This window comes from Centrocercus urophasianus, unplaced genomic scaffold (genome assembly GCF_019232065.1).
Source record: "Centrocercus urophasianus isolate 14NV4802_14NV808 unplaced genomic scaffold, USGS_Curo_1.0 seq_12, whole genome shotgun sequence".
NCBI lineage: Eukaryota > Metazoa > Chordata > Aves > Galliformes > Phasianidae > Centrocercus > Centrocercus urophasianus.
This window is the reverse complement of record NW_024884364.1, coordinates 34,789,405-34,812,357: the sequence shown is the minus strand read 5'-3', so window position 1 is coordinate 34,812,357 and position 22,953 is coordinate 34,789,405. Positions and strand designations below refer to the sequence as shown.

At 42.7% G+C, this 22,953-nt stretch overlaps 1 protein-coding gene across 3 annotated transcripts; it reads right to left on the bottom strand.

The window, feature by feature from the left end:
• Positions 1-1,597: 1,597 nt before the first annotated feature.
• On the bottom strand, positions 1,598-21,212 carry LOC122156023 (norrin cystine knot growth factor NDP). 3 transcript variants are annotated; one of them, XM_042810447.1, is made up of 5 exons: positions 21,125-21,212; positions 20,091-20,219; positions 17,999-18,060; positions 10,000-10,354; positions 1,598-2,574 (listed from the first exon to the last, which is right to left on the bottom strand). In XM_042810447.1, exons 4-5 carry the CDS (start codon positions 10,171-10,173, stop codon positions 2,347-2,349), a joined length of 402 nt encoding a protein of 133 aa, XP_042666381.1. In that variant the 5' UTR covers positions 10,174-10,354; positions 17,999-18,060; positions 20,091-20,219; positions 21,125-21,212; the 3' UTR covers positions 1,598-2,346. The 3 variants fall into 3 exon arrangements, with proteins under 3 accessions (XP_042666381.1, XP_042666380.1, XP_042666382.1); XM_042810446.1 differs by lacking the exon at positions 17,999-18,060; XM_042810448.1 differs by lacking the exons at positions 17,999-18,060; positions 20,091-20,219 and having other exon boundaries at positions 21,125-21,198.
• Between the last annotated feature and the right edge of the window lie 1,741 nt (positions 21,213-22,953).

Genomic DNA, 22,953 nt, shown 5'->3' with positions numbered 1-22,953 from the left:
ATTCCTTCTGTGAATTTATTTGATTCAATAGTTCAATTAGATTATGTGAAATCCACTTCACCTTTGTGTCTGGCAACAGGCTGTGATCACAAGGCAATGATTTCATTAGAGGAATCAAGAAAAAGTGGAAGGAATGTAGGGTGTGAGAGGGGAAAAAAAACATTTGTTGAAACACAAATATCTTCTGGGAAACCTATTTGAGCAATTATAACTCTTGCACTGTGACAGTGAAGGGATGTGAAAATAAATACCAGCTGGGTTTTTCTTTCACTATAAATATTTCCTTTATTTCCCTAAATTATCATTCCTTAGATAGTTGTGTAGCACTCCTTGTGTGCTTAGATCACACAAGACTTTGGTGCAGTTATTTGGTGAGCAAAGGCATCGCTGAAGTTTCAGATAATTACTGAATTTTTCTACACATAATTAACAGTAGAGACTGGTGCTTTTTTGGATGCTGGAAATTGGAAGAGTAGAAAAAGAATGCACATAAGTTTTTACATAAAGTAATCTGGTAATAATGCTTGGCTCATGCTCCCACCTCTCACCTATTGATGTTCAAACTATGTATGACATGTGAGAATGACTGACAGCATTGAAATGATCACTGGTGTCTGATGAGCTCATCAGGGCTCATCGTGCATGTATTTGAAATTTTAATCTGAGCCCCTTGGCTTCTAACTTCTTGATATACCTGCTTGTTTGCCTGCAGCTCTATGATGTTGAAAACTGCCTATCTCCAAGCCATCTCTAGAAAACAGAGTTCTTTCCATGCCTACAAACTTCTCTGCAACATGTGCCTGTGGGAGTACTTGACCCCATTTCTGATTGACCACCATCCTCCTCCAGAATCTGGCTCACAAGGCTGGTATCTGTTCCCCATGTTCCCTCATATGCAATGATGTGCATACACATCATAAGAAGGCAGTGGAAGAGGAATTTGGTTTTGCCCTACCAGCCCCAGTAACCTCTGAGCGGAACACAGGGCAGCTGCTCCCCCTGGTAGCCCTTGGGAATCTCTTTCTTCATCATTTCCTGCAGACAGACAGGATGGTGCTGGACAGATGGAGCAAATCCTGAGCTTGGACAAGACTTCCCATCCTTGCCAAAGGACCTCCAACAGACATTGCTGTGCAGGGAAACAATTCCAAGAAGGGACTGAGCATGCCAATGCTGCCAAGGAGTAGAAACTGCTCTGAAATTGAATTCTTACACAGCAAGGATGCTCCTGACATCTCCATGATTTCTATCCAAAGAATGGCTCATCCAGATGTAGGTGGACATATGGCCCAGCCATGAGCTGTGTATTCCCCAGTGGTTGCCATCTGGGTGGTGAGTCCACCAGGACCCCAGGTAACAGATCTTTAAATAAACTGAAACTTGAAACAACCTCTGTGGTCCAGGGGATAATACTGGGGTTCAAACTCTGCCTTAAACCTTATATGGGCACATCCATATTTCCCAACTATCTTTAAAAGGAATAAATGATACTTGGTGGTCTGTAGATGAAAATAAGTCCTAGATTTGGTCATTATTTCAGTAGCTCTGGCTCTACACGTCAACAGATTAAGAAAAGACTCCATTTAGTATGCATCATTTTATTTCTTGTTTAGTTTTTAGTGCTTGAATAATGGCTTTTGTGACAGATGTAATGTGTCACATTTACATGCTTTTAGAGGGGAATAATGCCTCATGACCTTACACTTCTCAAGAGTCCCTCAACCACTCAACTGTGAAGCTGTATACTGCAAATAATCTTTTCAGCTGGCGCTGGGTAATCCCAGAGGTACGTTTCGCATTAGGTTCACTTTTCAGTGATTTATTTGTAATTTCTGCTAAACCACAGTTAAAGCTATCCAGCACTTGGCTGATAAATCAGCAGTGGGTAGCCCTTGCCAACAACACAGTTTGTGTGAAGGCTGATGTAGCCTGGAGTCTGAGAATACAGACAAGTGAAGATGTTGTATGTGAGAACCAATGCCCATGATCTGTCTGGAAGCTGGCTTCCAGTGCACAGTGCTGCTGCCCCTCCAGCGTTCTATGTTGAGCTGTTACTGCTCAGGGCCCAAAGTAAATCATGAGCTGGGCCTGAAAAAGGAGAAACTGGCAAAAATATCCTTTCAGCAAAAAAGAAAGGTTGCTTAAAACCAAGTCCACATGCTTTTGCCATTGCCACAGATTGGTACCAGAACCATTCAGGCCCCAGGAGATATTCCTCATTATCTCTCAGCTCTATCCATCCCAGTTAGTTGTGTCCTGGGACTGTCGGTCTCATCTCCAGTCACTTCTTGGGAGCCCTCCCCAGCAGCAGCATCCCGGTCCTGCAGCACTGCAGCAGGCGCGTCCCTAGGAGTTGCATTCCTCGCAGTGGCAGGAGAGGATGTAGCGGTATGTGGCGGTGAGCCTCATGCCACCTGAGCAGCGCAGCCGCATGGCCTTCAGCTTAGAGGTCTGGGGCCGGCAGCAGTGGCAAGTGGAGCGGAAAGGCTGCTTTAGGACAGTGCTGAAGGACACCATTGGCTCCGAGCGCGATGTCTGGCTGCAACGTCCTTCACAGCGAGCCAGCAGCACCATCTGTGAAGGAAGAGAGATGGGTTAGGAATGTTCTTCCAGTCTGGCTGACCTGTCATCACCGACCACATCTCTCCACCCATGGCACCCCCACCCATCCCTCTGCAGTACAGTTTGTCCAAGAGAGCGGAGGAGGTAATGAGGGCAGAGAAAAATTGAGTCTTTCCTATGGTCCCAGACACCATTACTAGTAACAAATATTGGGCCTGGTTCTCTGACAGCTGATCTTGGGCTCAAAACATTTGCAGCCAGCCCTGTTTTCCAGGCACAGTGACTGCAAGCATGGCTTGCTGGCCTCGGGTTTATGGCAGCTAAGCCATTAAATCATCAGCCAGCCTAGTGCTTTGGTTGGGTATTTTCCAGTGTTTTGAGTTTAGGTACTAGTGATCAGCAGAACTGGTCATCTGGGTCAGTAAATTTCTCAATTGCTTAGAAATATAAACGTGTAAATTAGAAATATAAAGAAGCTTAGTTTATTGCTTCTAAAGAATTATGCTTCTGGCACTGTCTTCTGCACAGATCACCTTGAGTGTGTGTTTGCAATTATATGTGTAAATGTGTTATTACATCAGTTGTATTTGTGTAAAATGCATTGCATAACACAAGGCAGAGAAACATAGACAAGCATGAACTGCTTGCAAAGTATGGGGGTTCCTCAGTAAGATCTTCTGAAAACCAAATAGGCTCCATGATTCTTCTCCTGGATGCACCAACTGAGCTATGACCAGAATAGGTCAACTTGCACAATGAGAGGAGCTAAAGAATGAAATCCCATGGGAATCCAGTGTTTCTGTTCCCAAAAATCCCTTGTTGATAAGTGGAGATGGCTGCAGTCTCCAAAGCTCCGCATAAAACATGGAAAGGACCTTCAAAAGATGAGATGATCATCTGGTTAGAAGCAGCTATTACCACCTTGTAGAGCAAAGTTTAGTACAATTTTAAGCAAATTCTTACACTTTTATGGGGAATTAAATATTATTTAATCCAGATCAGCTAATTCTGATTAACCAATACAGATATTAAACCATCTTTTTGTATCATACAAGCAAGAGCAACATGTGATGGAGGTGATAATGTATGCACCAAAAAAGTTGTAAGTTTATCCTATAACCAAAGAAGAAATTATCATATTTTGACCATATTGTACACATCTTCATGACTTTTCCAGACAATCCAGAAGGACTACTATAGATGTGATGGCAAATATTTTGCAACATTAAACACTTCTAGTACTCTTTCTCTTCACACTCTCAACTGGACACAAATCATACAAGTAGGTATATCAAATGTTTAATTATCAGAAGCATTCTTTTTCAGTTAGAGCCATGTGGAAAGGCGAAAGGAAGAGAGAATATTCACAGTATTGAGTACCGCCAGCACTAATGGTGTCCTTGGAAAAAGCACTGGTTGTCAGTAATGAGCATACTTTGTACAGTACTTAAAAATGCCTCTTCCAAGAGTACTTGCATGATTAAGTATTACTTCAAAATGTGTTAACATGTTAACAACTACACTTCCAGTCAAAAGAAGGAAGGTGCCTTCATGAGCTGATGATCTGAGCTTGCAACGAAGCATCTTCCACCTCAGTTTTCTTGTTGGCTCTTCAATACATTTGCCATCTTTCATAATTCCTAGCATGAATTTATTGTTCACTTTCTCTTGACCATAGAATCATAGAATCAGTTGAGTTAAAAGAGACCTTTAAAGGTCATCTAGTCCAACTCCTCAGTGCTGTCTATTCATAAACCAATTCACTCATACACTAGTAGTAATATGGTGGGAAGGAAGTTTCTGTGTACTATTGAGACACACACGCGCTTTTGATGTATTGGCAATGTTAAGCTCCTTACTATCAGCATATTTAATGTAAGTAAGAGGGAAAAGGAAAGTTAGATCTAGCATCAGTGCTAGAGCCCAGATGAAAATCTACTTTTGTCCCCTGGAAGACAAAACTCCCTTCCCACAGCAACAGGCAAGCAGCTGGAGAAGGGCAACATGTCTAATTACTTTCCCACAAAGGAAACACAGATTGGGACATGTGAAACAATTAGTTTCCTTCCACGTTTTTGACAGTTCTCACTAGGTCCCCCACTTTGACCAGTTCATCAGATTGTGAGCTCTGTCACAGGCTTCCCAAGCATTTGGCTGACATGGAGGCTGAGGAGGAATCTGACTGCAGCCTGCAGTCACTTAGAAGGGAGTTATAAAGACAATGCAGAACAAGTGTCTTCAGGAGTGGCAATAGGGGATATAAAATGGCCACCAGCTTCTTTCTGGGAGCTTCAGAGGACTTCCAGAGTCCCCTCCAACCAACACTCTATGATTCTGTGATTTGAGCCCATATGTGATGTTGCTCTATGATGGAGGTTATTCTAACGGTTGATGCTTCGGGAGCTGGAACAATTAGTCACTTCTGGCACATTTCTCCTCAGGATTTTTTATGCCACACAGCTGTGCTCCTGTATCAGTAGGTACTTCTAGAAACATCAGAAAAAAAAAAAAATAACAGCCCCCAAGGACTACAGAAGAGTTGCAAAAGTTTAATTATAGGGTAGAATCTCTGTCTCAAGCTTTCTAGCACAAAGACAATCAATATTTCTTCATTATGCAACTGCATTTCTAATTTCTTAGCAAACTTTGTTTTTAAAAACATTTCATTCTGTGGAGATTATAATTTTAATCTAAAATTTTGCTGGCTACCTAGCTCTTCAGAAGAGTATAGTTAGTATTAAGACTGTATAAAACAGAATTATATACCTCTAAAATAATCTGAGATAATCTAGTCCAACTGTCCACCTACCATGAATATTGCCCACTAAACCACATCTCCCAGTGACACAACCACATGTTTCTGGAACACTTTAAGGCACAGAGACTCCAACGCCTTTATGGGCAGCCTGTGGCAGCAAAGTTACACAGAGTTGGTCTTCTATTTTATTTTTGGATTACAGTGTACATTTTTTGAAATGGCACTGCACCATGCATACCAAGCCAAACTTGCAGGAGAAATCGATTCAGATTTTCCATTTTGATGGCTTTCTAAACTTCTGAACTAACCTGAAGCCCTCAGCAAAATTTAACCCCCTCCTCATAAATCCCAAAGAGCACCAGCAGATTTTGACAGGTGTGCAAATGAGCTAGAAATAGCATCTACTTTAAAAGCTTTGCTTTGCCATTTAATCAATAGCACCAGCTGTTTATTGCATCACATACTATAGTGCAATAGAGATTATCGCCTAAATTATTAGTAATGATATGATGGCATGGCACAGTAATACAGTAAGTGTATATATAGTAAAAATGTGTGGGTATTTTATAACCTGATATCTGTGCCTCCTGGCTCCCCTGCTCCCCCGCGCATAGTGGCCTGTTCATGTCACCTTGTGATGCTATTCAAGGAAGTATAGAGCAATGCTAGGCAAGAGCAGTGGGGGTTCTGCGTGCTTGTTTGAGCAGCTAGAAAAGTATGGTTTTTTTCCACTCCAAGTCAGTAATCTCATATCCATCTGACAGCTACAGAACAACCACATTCTGGAAATTTAGAACTTTTTAATTGGCTTGTTACTTTTAGTATTAGTATCCTCATTTTCTACACTCTTTGAGAATGTGTTGAGTCCTGAGCGGATGTGCTGAATGCATGAGCAAAGGCTTGCATACAGCTTTCATGGCCTGGCTGCAATCAGGAATGGCAATCCTCAAGAGCCACCTCCTGAGCAAATGCATTCCAACGTTTGCTAAACTTTTATACACCTGATGCTCGTCTCACTGGCCCAGATTCTTTACCGCTAAGCTATCAGCAACAGCATGCCTCTGGTACATCTGGAGGAAGCACTTGTGACAGCTGATACCATAATTTATGAGGATCTGATTGTGATTGCAAGGCATCGGGGAAATGGCCTCAAGTTGCACCAGGGGAGGTTTAGGTAGGATATCAGGAAGAACTTCTTTACAGAAAGGGTTTTTAAGCACTGGAATAGGCTCCCCAGGGAGGTAATTGAGTGACCATCCCTGGATGTGTTTAAAAAGCATTTGAATGTGGTGCTCAGGGACATGATTTAGTGGTGGGCTGTTAGGGTAGTATGGTTAGGTTGTGGTTGGACTTGATGATCTTCAAGGTCTTTTCCAATCTGAGCTATTCTATGATTCAGTACAACACATCAAAGGTTAGTGACAGAGGTCAGACAAAATCCAATACAGCCAGAAAAGTCAGCACCTCACAAGCTGACACACATTTCCTTCAATTCAAAGGAAAACACTTGGGCTTTACAGGAGCAAATTACCTTCTTTCATCCCTCCTTTGTTTTGTCTATACATTCTGTTACTATAATGGGCTACGTTTCCAAAAGCTTTGGAAACCTATTTTCTACATCTGCTTGACGTCACAAGCAAGAGGGATTTTAATGGTTAAATTAGACCTGGGGAACTTTTCCAAATGTAGCAAGACTACTTTCCATGTGGATATAACTGGCAGCCTCTCCACAGAAAAATATGGTAAATGTAATCCTTGTTTAACCAAGATGGACAGCAAAAGTAATACATCTTGCAATTTCTGAAGTCATTTTTAACTTCTGTATTTCTGTGTTGCACTAAAAGGGAAAATGTACAGAGTGAAAAAAGATGGCTTGGTGAAACCAATGCATCACTCAAAAAAAGGGCAAAATCTCTGACAGAAATTCAGTCCTAGCTCCAAAATGAAAACACAGTGGAAACAAGAAGTACTGCAATTCTCATAGCTACTCCAGCAGAACCTTCCTTTTTTTGACTTATGTTTTATTACAGTATATACAGGAGCAGACATCACATCTACTTTTCATTAGCAAGTCTAATATTGATCTGTGTTTACAGATCTGTGCTAGATCCAGAACAGAAGCCATCCGTCTATCAGAAGATTCAGATCCCTGAGACCTTAACAAAGAAAGAGCTTAACTTGACAAATGGAGAAATAATATTTTCAAACATGATTTCCTTTAAAGGCCTCATTTAAAAAAAATGTTATGGACATTTCTGCAGTTAGTTACAGATATTCATGTCAATAGCATTTTTTATCAAAGCTCTGTTTTAAAAGAATATGTTTTTCATTAGATTGCTTTTCGTGTTCTCATTTCCATCATTCCCAGTCTTATATGCTTAATTATTTTTCTCTGCCCATAGGAATGATAAGAAAACAAGTTGTTGGTGGGATTCTTTCCTTATTTCCTTCCCTCCTTCCCTTCCTTCCTTCCTTCCTTCTTGCCTCTCATTCTTTTTTCTATGTGATGCCTGTAGCAGCAAGGCTTTTAACATAAACCTGGAGTGCAGCGATGATGATGATGGAGGAAGGAAAGCAACCACAGAGTGAAAGGGTTTTGTTCGGGTTTACAGGAGCATGGACATCCAAGCCATTGTGCAAAAGACCAACAGAATCCTAGAAAGGTGCAATTGCAGTTCTTGGTCACGTGAACTCAGGATTCGCCTCATACTCTGATCCTAAAAGCCTCCACCATGAGACACGGATGAGGCACAAAAGCCCAAGAGTTGTGTAGCAAGCAATATCCTTAGCATGTAAAAAAACAAACAAAAAAAGCAGCAGAATGAGGCAGGTGGCTCTGGAGATGCAGAAGCATGTGAATCTGTGAAGCTAGGAGTAGAAAGGCATCAGGAAATGCTGGCAACCATGGTGGCTGCTGGAGAGCTGTCAGTGATGTAGGGCTAAGCAGAGGCAAAGCCATGCTGTGGGAATTCAGTGCAGCCAAGGAATGGTGAATGGGTGGGTAACAGCCCACAAGAGGAGACTGGGACACGGGAGCCTTTGGCCCTGGTCTGGAGAAGCCCCATCCCTCTTGCTCCAGAGCTGAATGGACAGAGGTCAGGCTAGGACCCATTGCACTCATCCTCTTGTTGGAAGCAGTGTGCTGGGGCCATTATAATTTCTGTAATGCTGGATGCTTTCCATATGGGAGGAAAATCTAGTATGGGCTAAAATCAGAGAAAAAACCCTCTTCTGAATCTCAAGTAATACGTGCTTTTGTTGTTCGAATTCAAGAGCAGTCAGACAAAAACCTCTGATCTCATGCTGCTGTGGATCAGAAGTAAATATTTACATAGCATGTCAGGCAGCGCTGGTATGAGACCAATGTTACAGAGACTCAAGCTTGGCTGTCCCACTTGCCCATTTTGGAAGCTGTTGGCTTCCCCAGCAAGCAGAGGGATAGCAAGACATGCAGATTAATCATATAACCATAGAATCACAGATTGGGCTGGAGGGACCGTAAAGTGCACCTTGCCACAATCCCCTGCTGTGGGCAGGGCTGCCACTCACCAGACCAGGCTGCAAAGGACCCATTCATCCTGGCCTTGAGCAACTCCAGGATGGAGCCCAGCCTCTGCAACTGCCTTTTCCTGCAGCCCTTGAACATTCAGATGGGATGATTCTCTTCTTTCTGTGCTTTATTTTACACTTTCTGGCCTGCTACTGCTAGCGGTATTACCTTATCCCCATGCTGAACCTGAGAAGCAAATAATTCATTCTATGTACAAAGACATCCAGGTGGTGAAAGAGTCAGCCAACATGGCTCCTCTTGACTCACAAATGCTCCCAGGTTTACTGTGGATGGGCTTTGCTCCTATACCACAGCCAGCCTTTCTTCCCTAAAACCCCCACCAACTGCTCTGTTACATGTTGCAGCTGGTACAAGTGCTGCATGGGCTGCTGTCCCTCTTCATTAACTCCAGGAACTGGGTGTCTGAGGTAAATCCCTTTCTGAGGAACAGTAGAATGGCCAATGTGAAGATCACATATATACTGTCTTTGTTTGTAGCAAATGATGACAAGATAAATGGGACCAGCAAGGATTTTTGCATTGTTTCTCCTAATTCTTTTTCTCTATACAATGAGATAAATGACTGTAGGCTACATATGTGGACTCCCAGACTTCTTTGACACTAGATTTTTCAGGCTTGAAATCTCAAAGGAAGGCTCCAATTAAAATTAATTTACAGGAGGGGCTAACTGGGATAGAATCACAGAATGGTTTGCATTGGAAGGGAGTTCAAAGCCCACCTATCCCAACCCCTGCCAGCTGCACCCCACCAGCTCAGGCTGCCCAGGGCCCCATTCAACCCAGCTTTGAGCGCTTCCAGGGAGGGGGCACCACAGCTTCTCCACAGTAACCTACTCTTCTGAACTCGCTCATCTCCTTGGTGTTGGCAGCTGATTCCTGAGAGTGCTCCTTTGAATCGCCTCATTTACTGCATGTTAGTCTGACCATCACCATGTATTTCTCCTTCTGAAGAAGAAAGAATCAAGAGACTTCCTCTCCAGCTGATGTGTACACTCAGATGCCTCTACCTCTGTATATATCTGTGATTGGGTTGCAGGAATTTATACAGAGGAACTCACACAAAATGACTTATTTTAACACTTCTCCTGCAGGGGAGCAGAACCCTTACCTTTGAGCTGCACTTGTACAGGGGATGGCTGATGGAGTCCACATAATGATGCCTCATGCAGCGGCTGGGATCGGTGTCGATCATAAAGGAACTGTCTGGTTTGCTGTCCGTGTCTCCCATCATTGCCAGGAGCGAGAGCATGGAAATTGAAGCTGCAAGTACATGACTTCCCATTGTTGAGGAACTTTGCTGTGATAACAGCAGAGGGAGGTAGAGGATTAAAAAAAAGCCGAATACTGTGAGCCAGTTCCTCTCCAGGAAAGTAAAAAGTCTGGTTTAAGTCTCTCAGTTGTCATTCTTCCTCTGGAGTTAGAGTTTGCTGAGATTGTAATCCATCAGAGAATCTCCCGTATAGCTGGAACAAAAACACCATAAATCACGATCCTGACCAAAAACAGCTCTGAAGAAAAACAGACATAAATAATAATAAGGCTCATAGGATTTTTGCTTGCCAAAATACACTCTCAGAGGGAGCATCACTCCCACAGTAGGTATGGCACGCGACATTAGGAAGGAGATGTGTTACTTTAAGCATTTCTCCATCATTTTTTTTACCACAGAGACTCTTTTAACTTTTCATATTACAAGTGTTGCAGCACCCGTCTTGTTCACTCAGCAGTGTCCCTAATGGGTTCCCCTCAAAACTGGTGATGGATAACACATCAGAACTTGCTGCAAATGGGAAGGACAGCATATTCACTTGAACTGTCAAAAAGCACGCTTAGAGACAGGGTCAGGCTGCCTTCTGCCTTACCAAAGGGAATTTCCCAGGCAGCAAATGGAGAGGAGGAAGACAGGCAGCGCTCCCACAGGGACAAGGGACACAACTGGATCCTGTCTGGGCACAAGCAGTGCAGTCCCTGTTAATTAAAGAACAGGATCTGAAAAACACATAGTATTCCATAATATCCAAGTGCATCCCAGCTGTGAAGTGGGGAAAAGATAGATCTACAGGTGGAGTCACAGACATTGCCATTCAGTCATCTGGGTTTGTAGCATGTTGGAGACCAGGAGGGATCCCTCAAAACCTGGCTCGAAACAACCCTGAAAAGCCCTTCAGGAGAACATCTCGCTGGGCTGCCCACAGCTGTAGTCTTAAATGGGTGATTTAACTTTGCTTTTGCTACACAGAGCTACAGCGTGGAAGAGCTGTGAATTATCCTGCTGAAGCAAAGAGCAGTTTTCAGTACAGCTTAAAGTTCGAGGACTTTAAGAGAACTATGACAAAAAAGTTCACTGCTCATGCAGAAATGCTCCCCGAAGCTTCTTGCCTATTTAAAGAAATGCCACATTCCCTTTATTGCACAAGCCTCATTCAAAACAGCTTTGTGCTTTGCTGACAATACTCTAAGATGACAGATACTCATCTCTTGAACAGCCTGAAACGGCGAGGCCTCCCCACCAGAGTGCTCAGTGATTTGTATACTGCTTTATAGCTTGCTCCAACCCTTTTGCAAGAGGAGCACATAAGAAGCAGTAAACACTTCCAGAATTTGTCCAAGCTGAGAGTCGGGACTTGTCAGGCAAGGTCTCATGCTGGGAAGAAATATACTTAATTAGGGATGATCTGTGTGTTAGACATTTATGAAAGCCTTTTTTGGGTTCAAACTATTGTTCGTATGCCTAAATAGAAAAGGATAATTTATGTGTCTATAATTTATTTAACTATATATATTTTTTCCCCAGCGTCTGATGTATTACCTACTGTACTTAGCCATAGAAGTCATAGAAGCCTTTTCTGTAAGCAAACATAGTGGATGTGGCACTGAAAAAAATGCTATGTCTTTTCAGTACGAGGAGCTTAAGCAACGCTAAACACAGAATCTCAGATACGTTTGTGCACACTCTCCGTCACCTCAACAAATATTCCTCCAAACATTTCAGCAAGACAAGAGGGAAATCTCTCTCTCATGGGAGCTGGGACAGAGCCCTCCACAGAAGCAAGACTGTGGTTCACAGAGATGTTGTCCAAGCATTAGCTAACAGGAGGAGTGATGCACTTTTTTTGTGTTTAACCTTTTACCTACTTTCCCATTCTTCTTTCTAAAGAGGCTGACCAAAACACTCTGCTTGGCAAGGTCTCTCTCCAGCATAGCTTACCAGTATTACACACCCAGCAACTCCTTCTCTGTCCAAGAAAGTTTACTTGATATTGGATGGTCTCATCTCATTTACTGCTATATCCAGGGATCCCCATTTCCCACTCTCTCTGTCTCAATCTTTTTTTTTTCTCTATCTTTCTATGGTTTTGATCAGTATGATTTAATACAGTGAGAGAAATCTGGTCCTGGCTCAGTTTTCAAAGGCTTATCTCTCTAGTTTGCTTCAGGAAATAATTGAATGACACAGAGTCTGCCTCACAAAAACACTGTGAGAAAGTTGAGAAGAAGGAGGGGAAAATGTGAGAAAAGGAAAGTGTCTGTACCTTCTTTAGGATAAGCACAGCACAAAATCTGCACAAAAAGTCTTAGCAGACTCACAGCCTTTTAAAATTTCCCTGACACTTTCCTGGCAAAGAAATGAAGTGTAACTCGGTAATAAAACTCCAATAGAACACAAGCAGAGTGTTATATTTGTTGGTAAAAAGAGACCATCTTTCTGTCTCTTGTGACCCATCTTTTGTGAAAAAGCTGTGATTTGTTGCTGATGGACATACTGGCAAAATGAGCATGCTGGAATTGATGATGGGACTGCAGAGAACACTGGGATATTTGCACCTCCAGTATCTACTGTCATGCTTATGTCAGTTATGCACATATATTTCTCAAGTACATATACCATATACTATTGAGCTATGTAGAAAAATATATATCTCTCACAGGAATATTTAGACATACAGAAGTTAGTGTATATTTGGGCCAGAAGTAAAACATTTTTTAGAACATTGGTTCTAAAAGGTGTAAATATTTTCACTCAGATACATCACCATGGCATGACATTCCCACTTCCAGCTAAAACTGTGCAATGGGATATCATTTCAAATTAGCACCCAGATTTTATTTAAAACAAAACGAAACATTCTTTTTTAAAACACTGTCTGAAATTACAAAATACTACACATTACGTGGCATCAGGAATTACATCTGTCTGTCCATCTGTCTCAAAGCAGAAGTACACCTCTAAACATTAATTGTTGTAGATGCACTTAAAGGTGATATTTTGTGTTCTACATCATTTAGAACATTCCACTTTTTTGGTCAAAATCAACAATTTCAGATCAATTTTTTTTGTTTAATTTTATTTGAGCTGCCTTTCTCCTACTTTCTTCTTACCTGAAAAACTGTGGTGAGCAGTCAATCTGCCAAGCTAAGAAAGAGGAAGGTGAAATGCTTCTGTTTTACAGCATCCCATAAAGAAGAAGATACAGTGGTGACTACATATTCCTAGGATGAAAATTAGCTACGAAAAATATTTGGCCAAAGAATGAATGAAAATCACTGCTTTCCATTCTTTCAGAATTCACTGATATGAGCATTATGTGTTGTTAATAATAGGCTTACAAGTGCACTTTCCCTAAAACTGCTTTTTCAGAACTCACATGGACATATCATGGTAAATTACAGCTGTCGTACAAAACTGCTACAACTGTTATTTAAAAAGTGAAGGGAAAAATGGAAGCCATCCCAAGGCCAGAGGATGCAAACATTCAATCTAAGGCTGCACCACACATGAATACTGGGGCAGAGTTAAGGTTATTTTACCAACCTTGTGTTATCATTACCTGTTCTTTGAATGCTTCAAATAAAGGTTTTTTCTAATCACAGTCTCAATATAATTTAAATAGCAGAGGAGGTTAAGATTTTTGGTTTGCTCTAGGATCAAAACAAAAATTCCATCATCTGGAATTATTTAGTCAGTTGCTTTGGGAGAACATAAACAGAAATTCTCTTTTACTATGTATCTTGGAAAAAATCAAGAAATGAGGAATTCTCCAAAGAATCTATTGGATCTGCTCAGCTTTTACCCTGAAATACAGGAAGGGAGCAATGAAAAACCTTATTTCTGGTGTACTTCCATTTAGCTGTTCCCTGCTTTTGAGCCCGTGAATTAGGCATGCACGTATATTCATCTTGGCCTTCATTTGGAGAGTATTTTTTGTTCTTCATACTCCTGCTTTATGATGATGATGCAGTTCAATTCACTCAACGTCTTTCATGTTCCAGAGGCTGCCAAAATCCAGTTGGAGCAGCAGTGTGTATATATAACTAAGCCCAGCCTTGCGTGTTGTGCATATTTAGTAAACACAATTACTTGGAACCTGCCAATGTGGTTCCCTCATTCTCAATTAGTTATGTAAACAGAGAAATTGTAAGACCACTCAGTTTCTCCAAAATCCAGCCCTAAAAAACTGTTACTAAATATGTTTGTGTTTAGATTACTGCTGCTGTTCTGAGAAAAATGCCACAGAGATCTTTATGAGGGCAAAGTGGATTTTCTGATAACTGTGTTATACCTGGAAAAAATTAGATCGGAAGAGTTGATATTTGGGACATTTGCACTCTGCTAAGATCAGAACTGGAATTGTGCTACGTGGTGGTCAGCAGGGCAAGGGAAGTGATTGTATGTCTCTGTTCTCATAAGATCCCACTTGGAGTACTGAGCCTGGGCCTGAGGTCCCCAGCAAAAGAAGGAGTGGAGCTGGTGGAGATACTTACAGTGGGCCTAGAGGAAAACTGGGGAGGGAGTATCTGTCAGGGTATGTAGTGCTAGGAAAAGATATGATGGCGTTAATCGAAAAGAAGGTGCATTCAGATTAGACATTAGGCAGAAATCCTTTACCCAGATAGTGATGAAGTCCTGGCACAGGCTGTCCAGAGAAGCTCTGGGTGCCTCATCCCTGGAGGCATTCTGGAGGCAGCCTGGTCTAGTGGAAGTTGTCCCTTGCCATGGCAGAAGAGTTGGAACTGGATGGCCTTTAAGGTCCCTTGCAACCCAAACCATTCTATGATTCTACTGTTAGGATTTGTTCTGCAGAGTTAAGCTCTCCACTGCCATGAGAAGGGCCATGAAAAAAGATGGGGATGGGAGGTGGGGATGAGCAAGCAGTGTGCGGCAGCCACATTACATGTTCTGCTTCCAGGCCTCCTCCAGGCTCCACAGCATTTTGATGGCTTCCAGGCAATGTCACCTTCCACACGTTGCCCAGGAAAACTGCTTGGGTAACATCATTGTGGGACAAAATCATAGAGGTCACCATTTGAGCAATTTAATAGACCAGTTTATCTCATAGTAGAGACAACCTAACATGCTCTGCCTGATCCTGCTTGCTGTCAGCTCAGAAATTTTATAAGATCCTGTGTATGCTTTGGTTTTGTTAATAAATATGCTTTTCCTCTCGTTATGTTATTTTACTGCAGCCATTTTGTGCTGATGAGGTAGTTGGCCTGCCATATGTGCATTCAAAATACTTTTGTATTTTGTGACCACTGCACTGTTAGATAAATATCTCCACGCAGCACTTAGACAGATTTCCTCCCTGCATTTTGCCACAGAGGTGGCAAAGGGGTTATGCAGTGGCCATTGGGACATAGGACTGGGATCCCACAGGGACACTGAGGGCTGAACCTTGAACAAGCCACAGAGATGTGTGTGCCCACAACATAAAAACAGTGCAGCTCTGTGCAATTCAAGAGACTCCTGGAGATTCCTGACTACCAGCATGAGAAAGGTAGGAAGCAACAAAAAGGAAAATAGAATAAATCACATAATCATACAGCGACTTAGGATGGAGGAGAACTCAAAGTCCATCCAGTTGCAACTCCCCTGCTATGGGCAGGGTTGCCACCCTCGAGGTCTGGCTGCCCGGGGCCCCATTCAACCTGGCCTTGAACACCTCCAGGGATGGGTCATATATTTCTGAAGAAAAATACCTGTGCTGGTAAGCCGACTGAAAAAGAAAATGAAATAGGAAAACCATGCTAATCCATAAGAAACAATGGTCAGTAATTACGGCACATGCAAAGGAAGAACTCATGGCTGCTGATGACCCTGGGGCAGGGAGATCTGGTGGCTGCTCTGCACGGCCCCACAAGTGGGGGCACAGTGGGGGGACCAGGAGAATGAGATGGAACAATTCTGGCTGAACAGCACACAAGCAAGCCAAGTTTCACTCCCCTTTTGAAGTCTCCAAGTGTGTTTTCAGTCCTCCAGGTAGCTGAGAGGGGGGAGAGCTACCAATGCTGCTGGGCAGTTGAAATAACAACATCTAGTGGGTGCTGCGGACTGGCGCCCAGCCAGCAGACAGGCAGGGACAAAAATGGAGAAAGATTTTTAATACACTTGCAAAGAATAGCTACTAGTAGACAAAAGAGTGCTTGTATTTTTATTCTTTCTTTTTGCTGTCTCTAGGAAACTTTAAATAGATTGATTAGAGGCATGCATAGGATCTGTCTCTAATGAGTCTCAGAGCAGGCAGAACTGTTTAATGGCACAGTGATGCCAGCTTTGGACTCCTTATTCAATCTTGTGTCTTACAGAGCAGTTCTGATCATCAGTTGGAGATGGAAACAGGGAGGAATCCAGCTTTGCTCTTGCTTATCGAAACAGTGCTGAATGGCATCGCCCCTCAGGTTCAGAGCCAAGCTATATTCAAAAGGTTCCCATCTCTCCCAGAAGGAAACCAGCAGGTTGGAGGCTGCTGGGCACATGCAAATATTCCCAGCTGAGCATTAGCTATAGGATCTGCTTCAGTAATTACCTCTGTGTTAGTCTTATGACCCAACATAAGTTAAAATGACTCTTGGCCAAATTACAAGTTGCTGAGAGGTCTAGGGCATTCGGGCATGTGTTCTCTTACCTGTTGGAGTGTGCTACAAAACAGTGAATGTTTCTGGTTCTCTGGCTTTCATTATACTGCTTGTCTGATGATTAGAGATTACTTTAATGCATTTACTGAAGAGCCGTAGTTATCACTAGATGCAGGAATGAGGTTCTCATTCTTTAACATTAAGCAAAGACATCGCTGCCACCAGGATGAGCAGTGTGCTATGCAACTGGAGATAGCCCATGACTGAAAGAAATATTCCCAGTAGCAAAATCCTCTCTTCTTTTATAGACAGGCAAAATTCAGACTAACATCCATGTACCTCGATTAATTACAGAACCTAAGCATTTGGCTCATGGCAGCAATTTTTTGTCATCTAGCAGCATTCCCCTAGGTCCCACTCTCTTTGAGCTGTGCTGCTATGACAGTAATGCGATTGTCACTGCCATGGTATGCTTAACCTTTGCCAAACCAGAGTGGAGGCATTAACTTAGATCTTCAACTCACATGTCTTAAAGGGCAATGTAACCTGTGCTGCCTCCTCTGCTGAACTGAGGTCTGCAGCCCCGTAACAATCAGCATGAAAATGTGACAAGCATGAGCCATAACAGTGATTGATGCAGGTAGAAGAATAACAAAGAGAAGCTGAAGAACAGCAATGCAGTGGAATTCCTGGGTGCGCTGTCTCCATGGCATCAGCAGCCAAATGCTGGGATGCCAGAAGAAAGGCTGGAATTGCCCATGGTAGGAGGGATCTCTGTGAAATTCACACAGTGAAATTCCAACAAAGGGGACAAGAACTGTTGGTGTCTGAAAGTGGTAGTGCCACTGCTACCCGGGTAATCGTCTGAATTAGATTATGTGAAAAAAGAAGGAATATATAGACCGCCAGCTGCTCAAAGGCTTACTACAACCTTGCTTTTATTGTTCAGCTAAGTTAGAGGTGGGGCATCAGAAGGATTCCATGCATACCACTGTTGAGAAATTTTAATATGTTCCACACTGACACATATAAAAAAGAAATAACAGCTGATCATATCCAGCAGAGACAGCAGCATCTCTTCATATGCCTGCAAAGAACTGTGGGCAAAGTGGGGTGCTCTTGGTCAGAAGCAGACAGCTGAGCTAACCCAGCAGCAATCCAGCATTTCTCTTGCCAACAGGCTTGCATGAGGGCTGTTCAGCAAGAAACAAGGAAATAGCAGGAAAAAAGGTGAAGTGGGCACAGCTACTCACCCCTATCCCAAGATACCAGGGTGTGGGGAAGGGCAAGGAGTGGAGTTGCTGCGTGCTGAACACTGATGAAAAGAAATACGTGGTTACACAACCCGCAGTGATCCAATGGAACAAGATATCACAAGGGCAAAAGTTGAGCAGGGCTCAGTAAAAGGACTCGATATGTATGAGAGGGTTGCAGTTTGAAGGGTTTTATTTTTAAAGAGTTTTGGGAAGGGCTGTAAGCTCTCAGGACTCTGAGAGCTCGGTTGATGGGGCTAGGGAAAAATCCTTCATGGCAGCAAGTTCCCCTGTTGCTGTCTGCCCCAGGGTCTCTGTGCTCTGCTTTGATGTGGCCGCTTCCAGCCACGCTCAAGAGGTGATTACTCAAATAACAGGGCGCTGCAATGCAGGCTCATGTAGCGAAACTTTTCCAAACCTCAGAGACGCAAGTGCCTCTTGGTACTCAGCAGCACATTAGGGGCAGAGGAACTTGTTCTATTTGTAATAGTAGTTGGTAGTTGTAATTACAATAGTATTGTTTGGGAGAAACGGGATCTTTTTAAAATTCTACTTTCCGTTAAACAAATGATCTTCTAGATTTGTTGCAAAAATGTATGTCTCAGTGACTTCACGCAAGCTCTGCAGCATAGGTCTTCAGCTCCCTCCAAAGATCAAGAGCAATCTTGCTCACTTCCTAGTGCATCTGGCAGCAGACACACAGGGAAGGGGATAGCAACAGCCCCAGGGAAATGGGGAATGAATTCAACTCCACAAGGGCTCCTTGTCAAAAAAGTCAGCACCAGCCTGGAAGAAGGTGGTTCACCTCCCGACCACCCTGGCAAAAGATACTACAGCACTGGCAACTCAAACAAGCAAAAGCATATATGGGCTGCCTAAGCCTCTATGGCACATTAGGGATTGTTCTGTTGGGGTCAATGGCTGTTGCTGAGAACAGCACAGTGTGATGGCTACCTGGGGTATTGCTACAGCTAGCTACACAAGGCTGTCTGTAACAAGACAGTAATTAGAATAAGAAGAGGTAGCCTCTAATTATATCCCCTAACTAAATTAAATTTCTTCCTATTTTGTAAGTTGGAAACATCTCCTGTTCCTTCCCCATTTGCTTGTAACTGGAAAATCTTACAGTATATTTTTATAAAACCAGTATTACAAATAAGATTGCATTGCTCCAGCATGAGTAACATCAAGGTACAAGTCACATTGGTAACCTCTGATTCAAGCTGGTAAGTAATTACTCACTAAATAGTTCTATTTAAGTCAAGGGAATTATTCATGTGCATAACTGCTCACAGATATGAATAAGGTCTCACAGTCTGGGCAAAACTGAGCACCATTAGCAATTCAACAAGAAAAAAAAAAAAAAAATCGTAAAACATAGATTTTCTTTGGAGGAAGAACAAATAACCACAGCACTGTGATTATTGTATCTGCATTCATTGACCTGCACCAGACATACGGGTTGTTCTAGTAGGAAATAATTTTATAGTGAGGAACTGATTTGGAATGAGTTTGTACCCACTGGTGGTTTTAAATAAGCACTTCATAAAATCGTAGAATAACCCAAGTTGGAAAGTACCCATGAGGATCTTAAGTGTGGAGTCCTCGCTTCCCAGTGACTATGATGTTGACTAGGACAGAGTCGCAAAACCTTAGAAACTGCAATGTTTAGCAAAGAAAAATTGTTCTTTCATTTCTAAAGAGCGAGTCACTTGTTGTGCCATCAGTCAGAGGTAGAAACAAATAGGATGTATTATGGGGACACTGTGGGAGAAATTTAAATCAGCTTTAAGGTAGGATAAGAAATCTGCTTGACAGTCACAGAGGAGTCAGTGCACACACATTGCCTTGCAAAATCATATCTGCCACAAGAAAATTATCACCTCAAAAACACATTCAGTTTGAGTCATTCTACTGACATTGGAATATCTAGCTAATGCAGCACAAACAGCTGAGACTGCTCCTCACATCGCTTGTCTTCATTACTTGGGGATGTTTTTTTTGTTGTTGTTGTTGTTTTTTTTTGTTTTTGTTTTTTTTTTTTTGCTACTGAACCCATCAATTTGAACTTTTATAGGTTGAATTCTCTTACCTGAGTCTCAGCAGAGAGATGGGGCTTTCCTCCTCAGCGGGGTTCTCAATATCCACTCCAGAGGACTGTACTTACACTGCTCTACTGCTTTATCTCTTGGCTCACAACAGCAAAACTCTTCCTTTCTCCCTGAGAGGCAGAGAACAGCCATGCTCGTCCCCTGACACCGCTGCACAGCGACTCGATGCCCCAGCATGCCGGGATTTCAGGATGCCGAGAGCCTCCCCCTCCCGCAGCGGGCGGCCGGGGGTCCCGCGCAGCATCCTCCCACCCCAGAGACTGCCCGCCCGGCCACACGCACGACGCGTCGTGCCGAGGGTCGGCTACCTACTAAATATACCCTGTGGGGCTACGGCAAAGGCAAAAGCCACGGCTTCCCTCACAGGCTTCAGCCAATCAAGGATGGGTATGAAACCTAGCCTAATCCGTAGCCAGTGCTGTCCAGTCTGTAGTAAAGCTTCCCAGAAGTTTGGATAAATAATAACGTGCAAATTAAGGGTGCTCCCACAGAGCATGACACGCAAAGCTAGAAATAAATATTGCCTGTTGTTTTTAATTATTCTGAGTGCTCCAGCAGATGATTGGCAAGAGAAGGTTGTGCACAAGTAGGAATAAAAGTAAACAGCTCGGTTTTAAAGTAGCAGGCTTGCCCGCATCCATAGCTCCCTACTACAATGGGACTAAGCCAGTGATGGCAATAACAACTGGGGCAGCACCCAGCTGGTCCATTCACTTCAAGCCATACAGTCACAGTCAGTGCAGAGGTGCAAACAGGAACCTGGCACACTCACAAAAGTAAAAGTTTAATCAAGTTACTCAGACTGTGCTACCTCTCTGCTTGCTTACAGGCATCTTTCAGGCAGAAGACAGATCTAAAGACAGGATTAGGAGACAGGTAGTAGAGCTTTGCCCAGTCTACAGTATCGCATTTTAATTAAAAGCCAACACACAGAGAACACGTGTTTGTCAGATTAAGTGCTAAATTTAAGCCCATGAAACACTCAAACCTAGAGGAAAATTATTTGTGTGCTTACCTTCAGCGAATGCTCTGCTCCTTCCTTCCCTCCAGCTCTTCAGAGAGCTAAAAAGAGGTCCTGTTGCTTCCAAATGCTTTTGTTCTGCTGTCCCTCTGTCACATGGTTTGCCTTTTATATTTGCAACACACAAAAGTTAGGGCTGTTTAAGAGAGAGGGAGAGAGAGGGAGAGAGAATGTCAAATGGAAAAGTGCCATTGCAGTCATATATCAATCAGGGCAGCGGCAGCAGCAGCTCGCTGGCAAATGGGAATTCCACAGAAATGCAAAGCTCTTGTTATCTGAGAAATCACAAAACGCCACCAGCCAAGCTCCCCTCTGCAGGGACTTCTTATTATTGGCAAGCCAGGGAATAGAAGGAAACGTAGGCTTTTGTTGTTGTTGTTACTGTTTCAGATCTGGAGATATGTATGCAAGGGCACATGTAAGACAATGGAATACAAGTCCTGAATAAAATTCCATTCTAAATAAATGTGCTGTGTACAAGACAAAGCAAACCACAGTGCAGTGAGGTAATTAGAGCTAAGAAAATAATCTGAAAATAATAATTAAAAATTTTTATATGTATTTGCACTTGTAAAATATCCACAGGGAAACTGCTTTTTCACTGAGTTACTCATTAATCTCATTTTTTTTCCCTGAGAATTATTTTTTAGATTTTATGTGAGCTGTGATTGTTCTCAGATATTCCAAATTCAAGCTGTGCTGCTTTACTGCAATTGGTCACCTAAATCATCTGACATTCTTGGGCTTCCCAGTTGAGTAAGCAGACATATTTGTGTGTAAATCTGCAATTCAGGTGCTTCAAATGATCAGCCCCAAATTCTGAAATTTCTCTCAAATCGACCCTCATATGCTCTCAAAGGCATATTTAAGATGTCTAGCTAACATTCTTTCTTTTCTATCCTCTGTGATTGTCAGTGTTTGAAAATGATTTCCTTCAAACCTTTTACATAAATATTGTCTTTTATGCAAAAATGAATGCTCTGGAAGGCTGAAGGCAGACTCCATCCAGTGGAGAAACCTACTTACAACTAGAGCATCCCGAACACGTTTGTCTGTGCATGGCTCTGGATGCACTAAACCTCTTTTTTGACTCCCACAGTGGAGCATGTTTTCCTTCCCTTTGGAGTGCCCCCTAGTCATCCCGAGGCAGTACGGAGCACGAGGAAGAGCAGACCTTAGCTGGTTAATTAAAAAATAGGCGACATAGCTGGCCATTCACAAGCTGGATCTGTTCAGAGGCACTGGCCAGCAGATGGACGGGGTCCTGTGTCGATTGTGTTTGAACTCTAAAGGAAAGTTGGTATTTGATGGATGATGTTATTAACTAAATGTCTTATGTAGTATTAGATCAAAGAACAGATGGAAATTATGCCTTAAAAATAGAATAATCTAAAAGGGGAATGGCTTGTAGATGAGTAAGCATCATGGAAACAATAAAGAAGACATTCTTCGGCTTGCCTTGCTGCAGAGCCAGGTTTGGCTAACAGGATAAAAAATTGATCCACTTAGGACTCACATCCTTAGGACATGAGTTTTCCTGAATGTTTTACCCTCATATTCAGCGCTTATGTTGTTTTGCCTCTTTAGTCAACCCTGGGCTTCTCTCACTTACCATATCTGTATGGGCTCTCTGCCTCCTTTGTTGTGGATACCCAGTGTGGATGATGGCTGAGCTCAGCATCATCTTCACTCACTTGGAGTGGCAGGCTGAAATGCCACCCACAATCTGGCACTGCGCTTACTTTAAAAAAGACTATCCAGAACAATGCTTTTTAATTTAGCCTACACCTGCTTGTTAAACTGAAGGCATTGTCCCTTTGGTC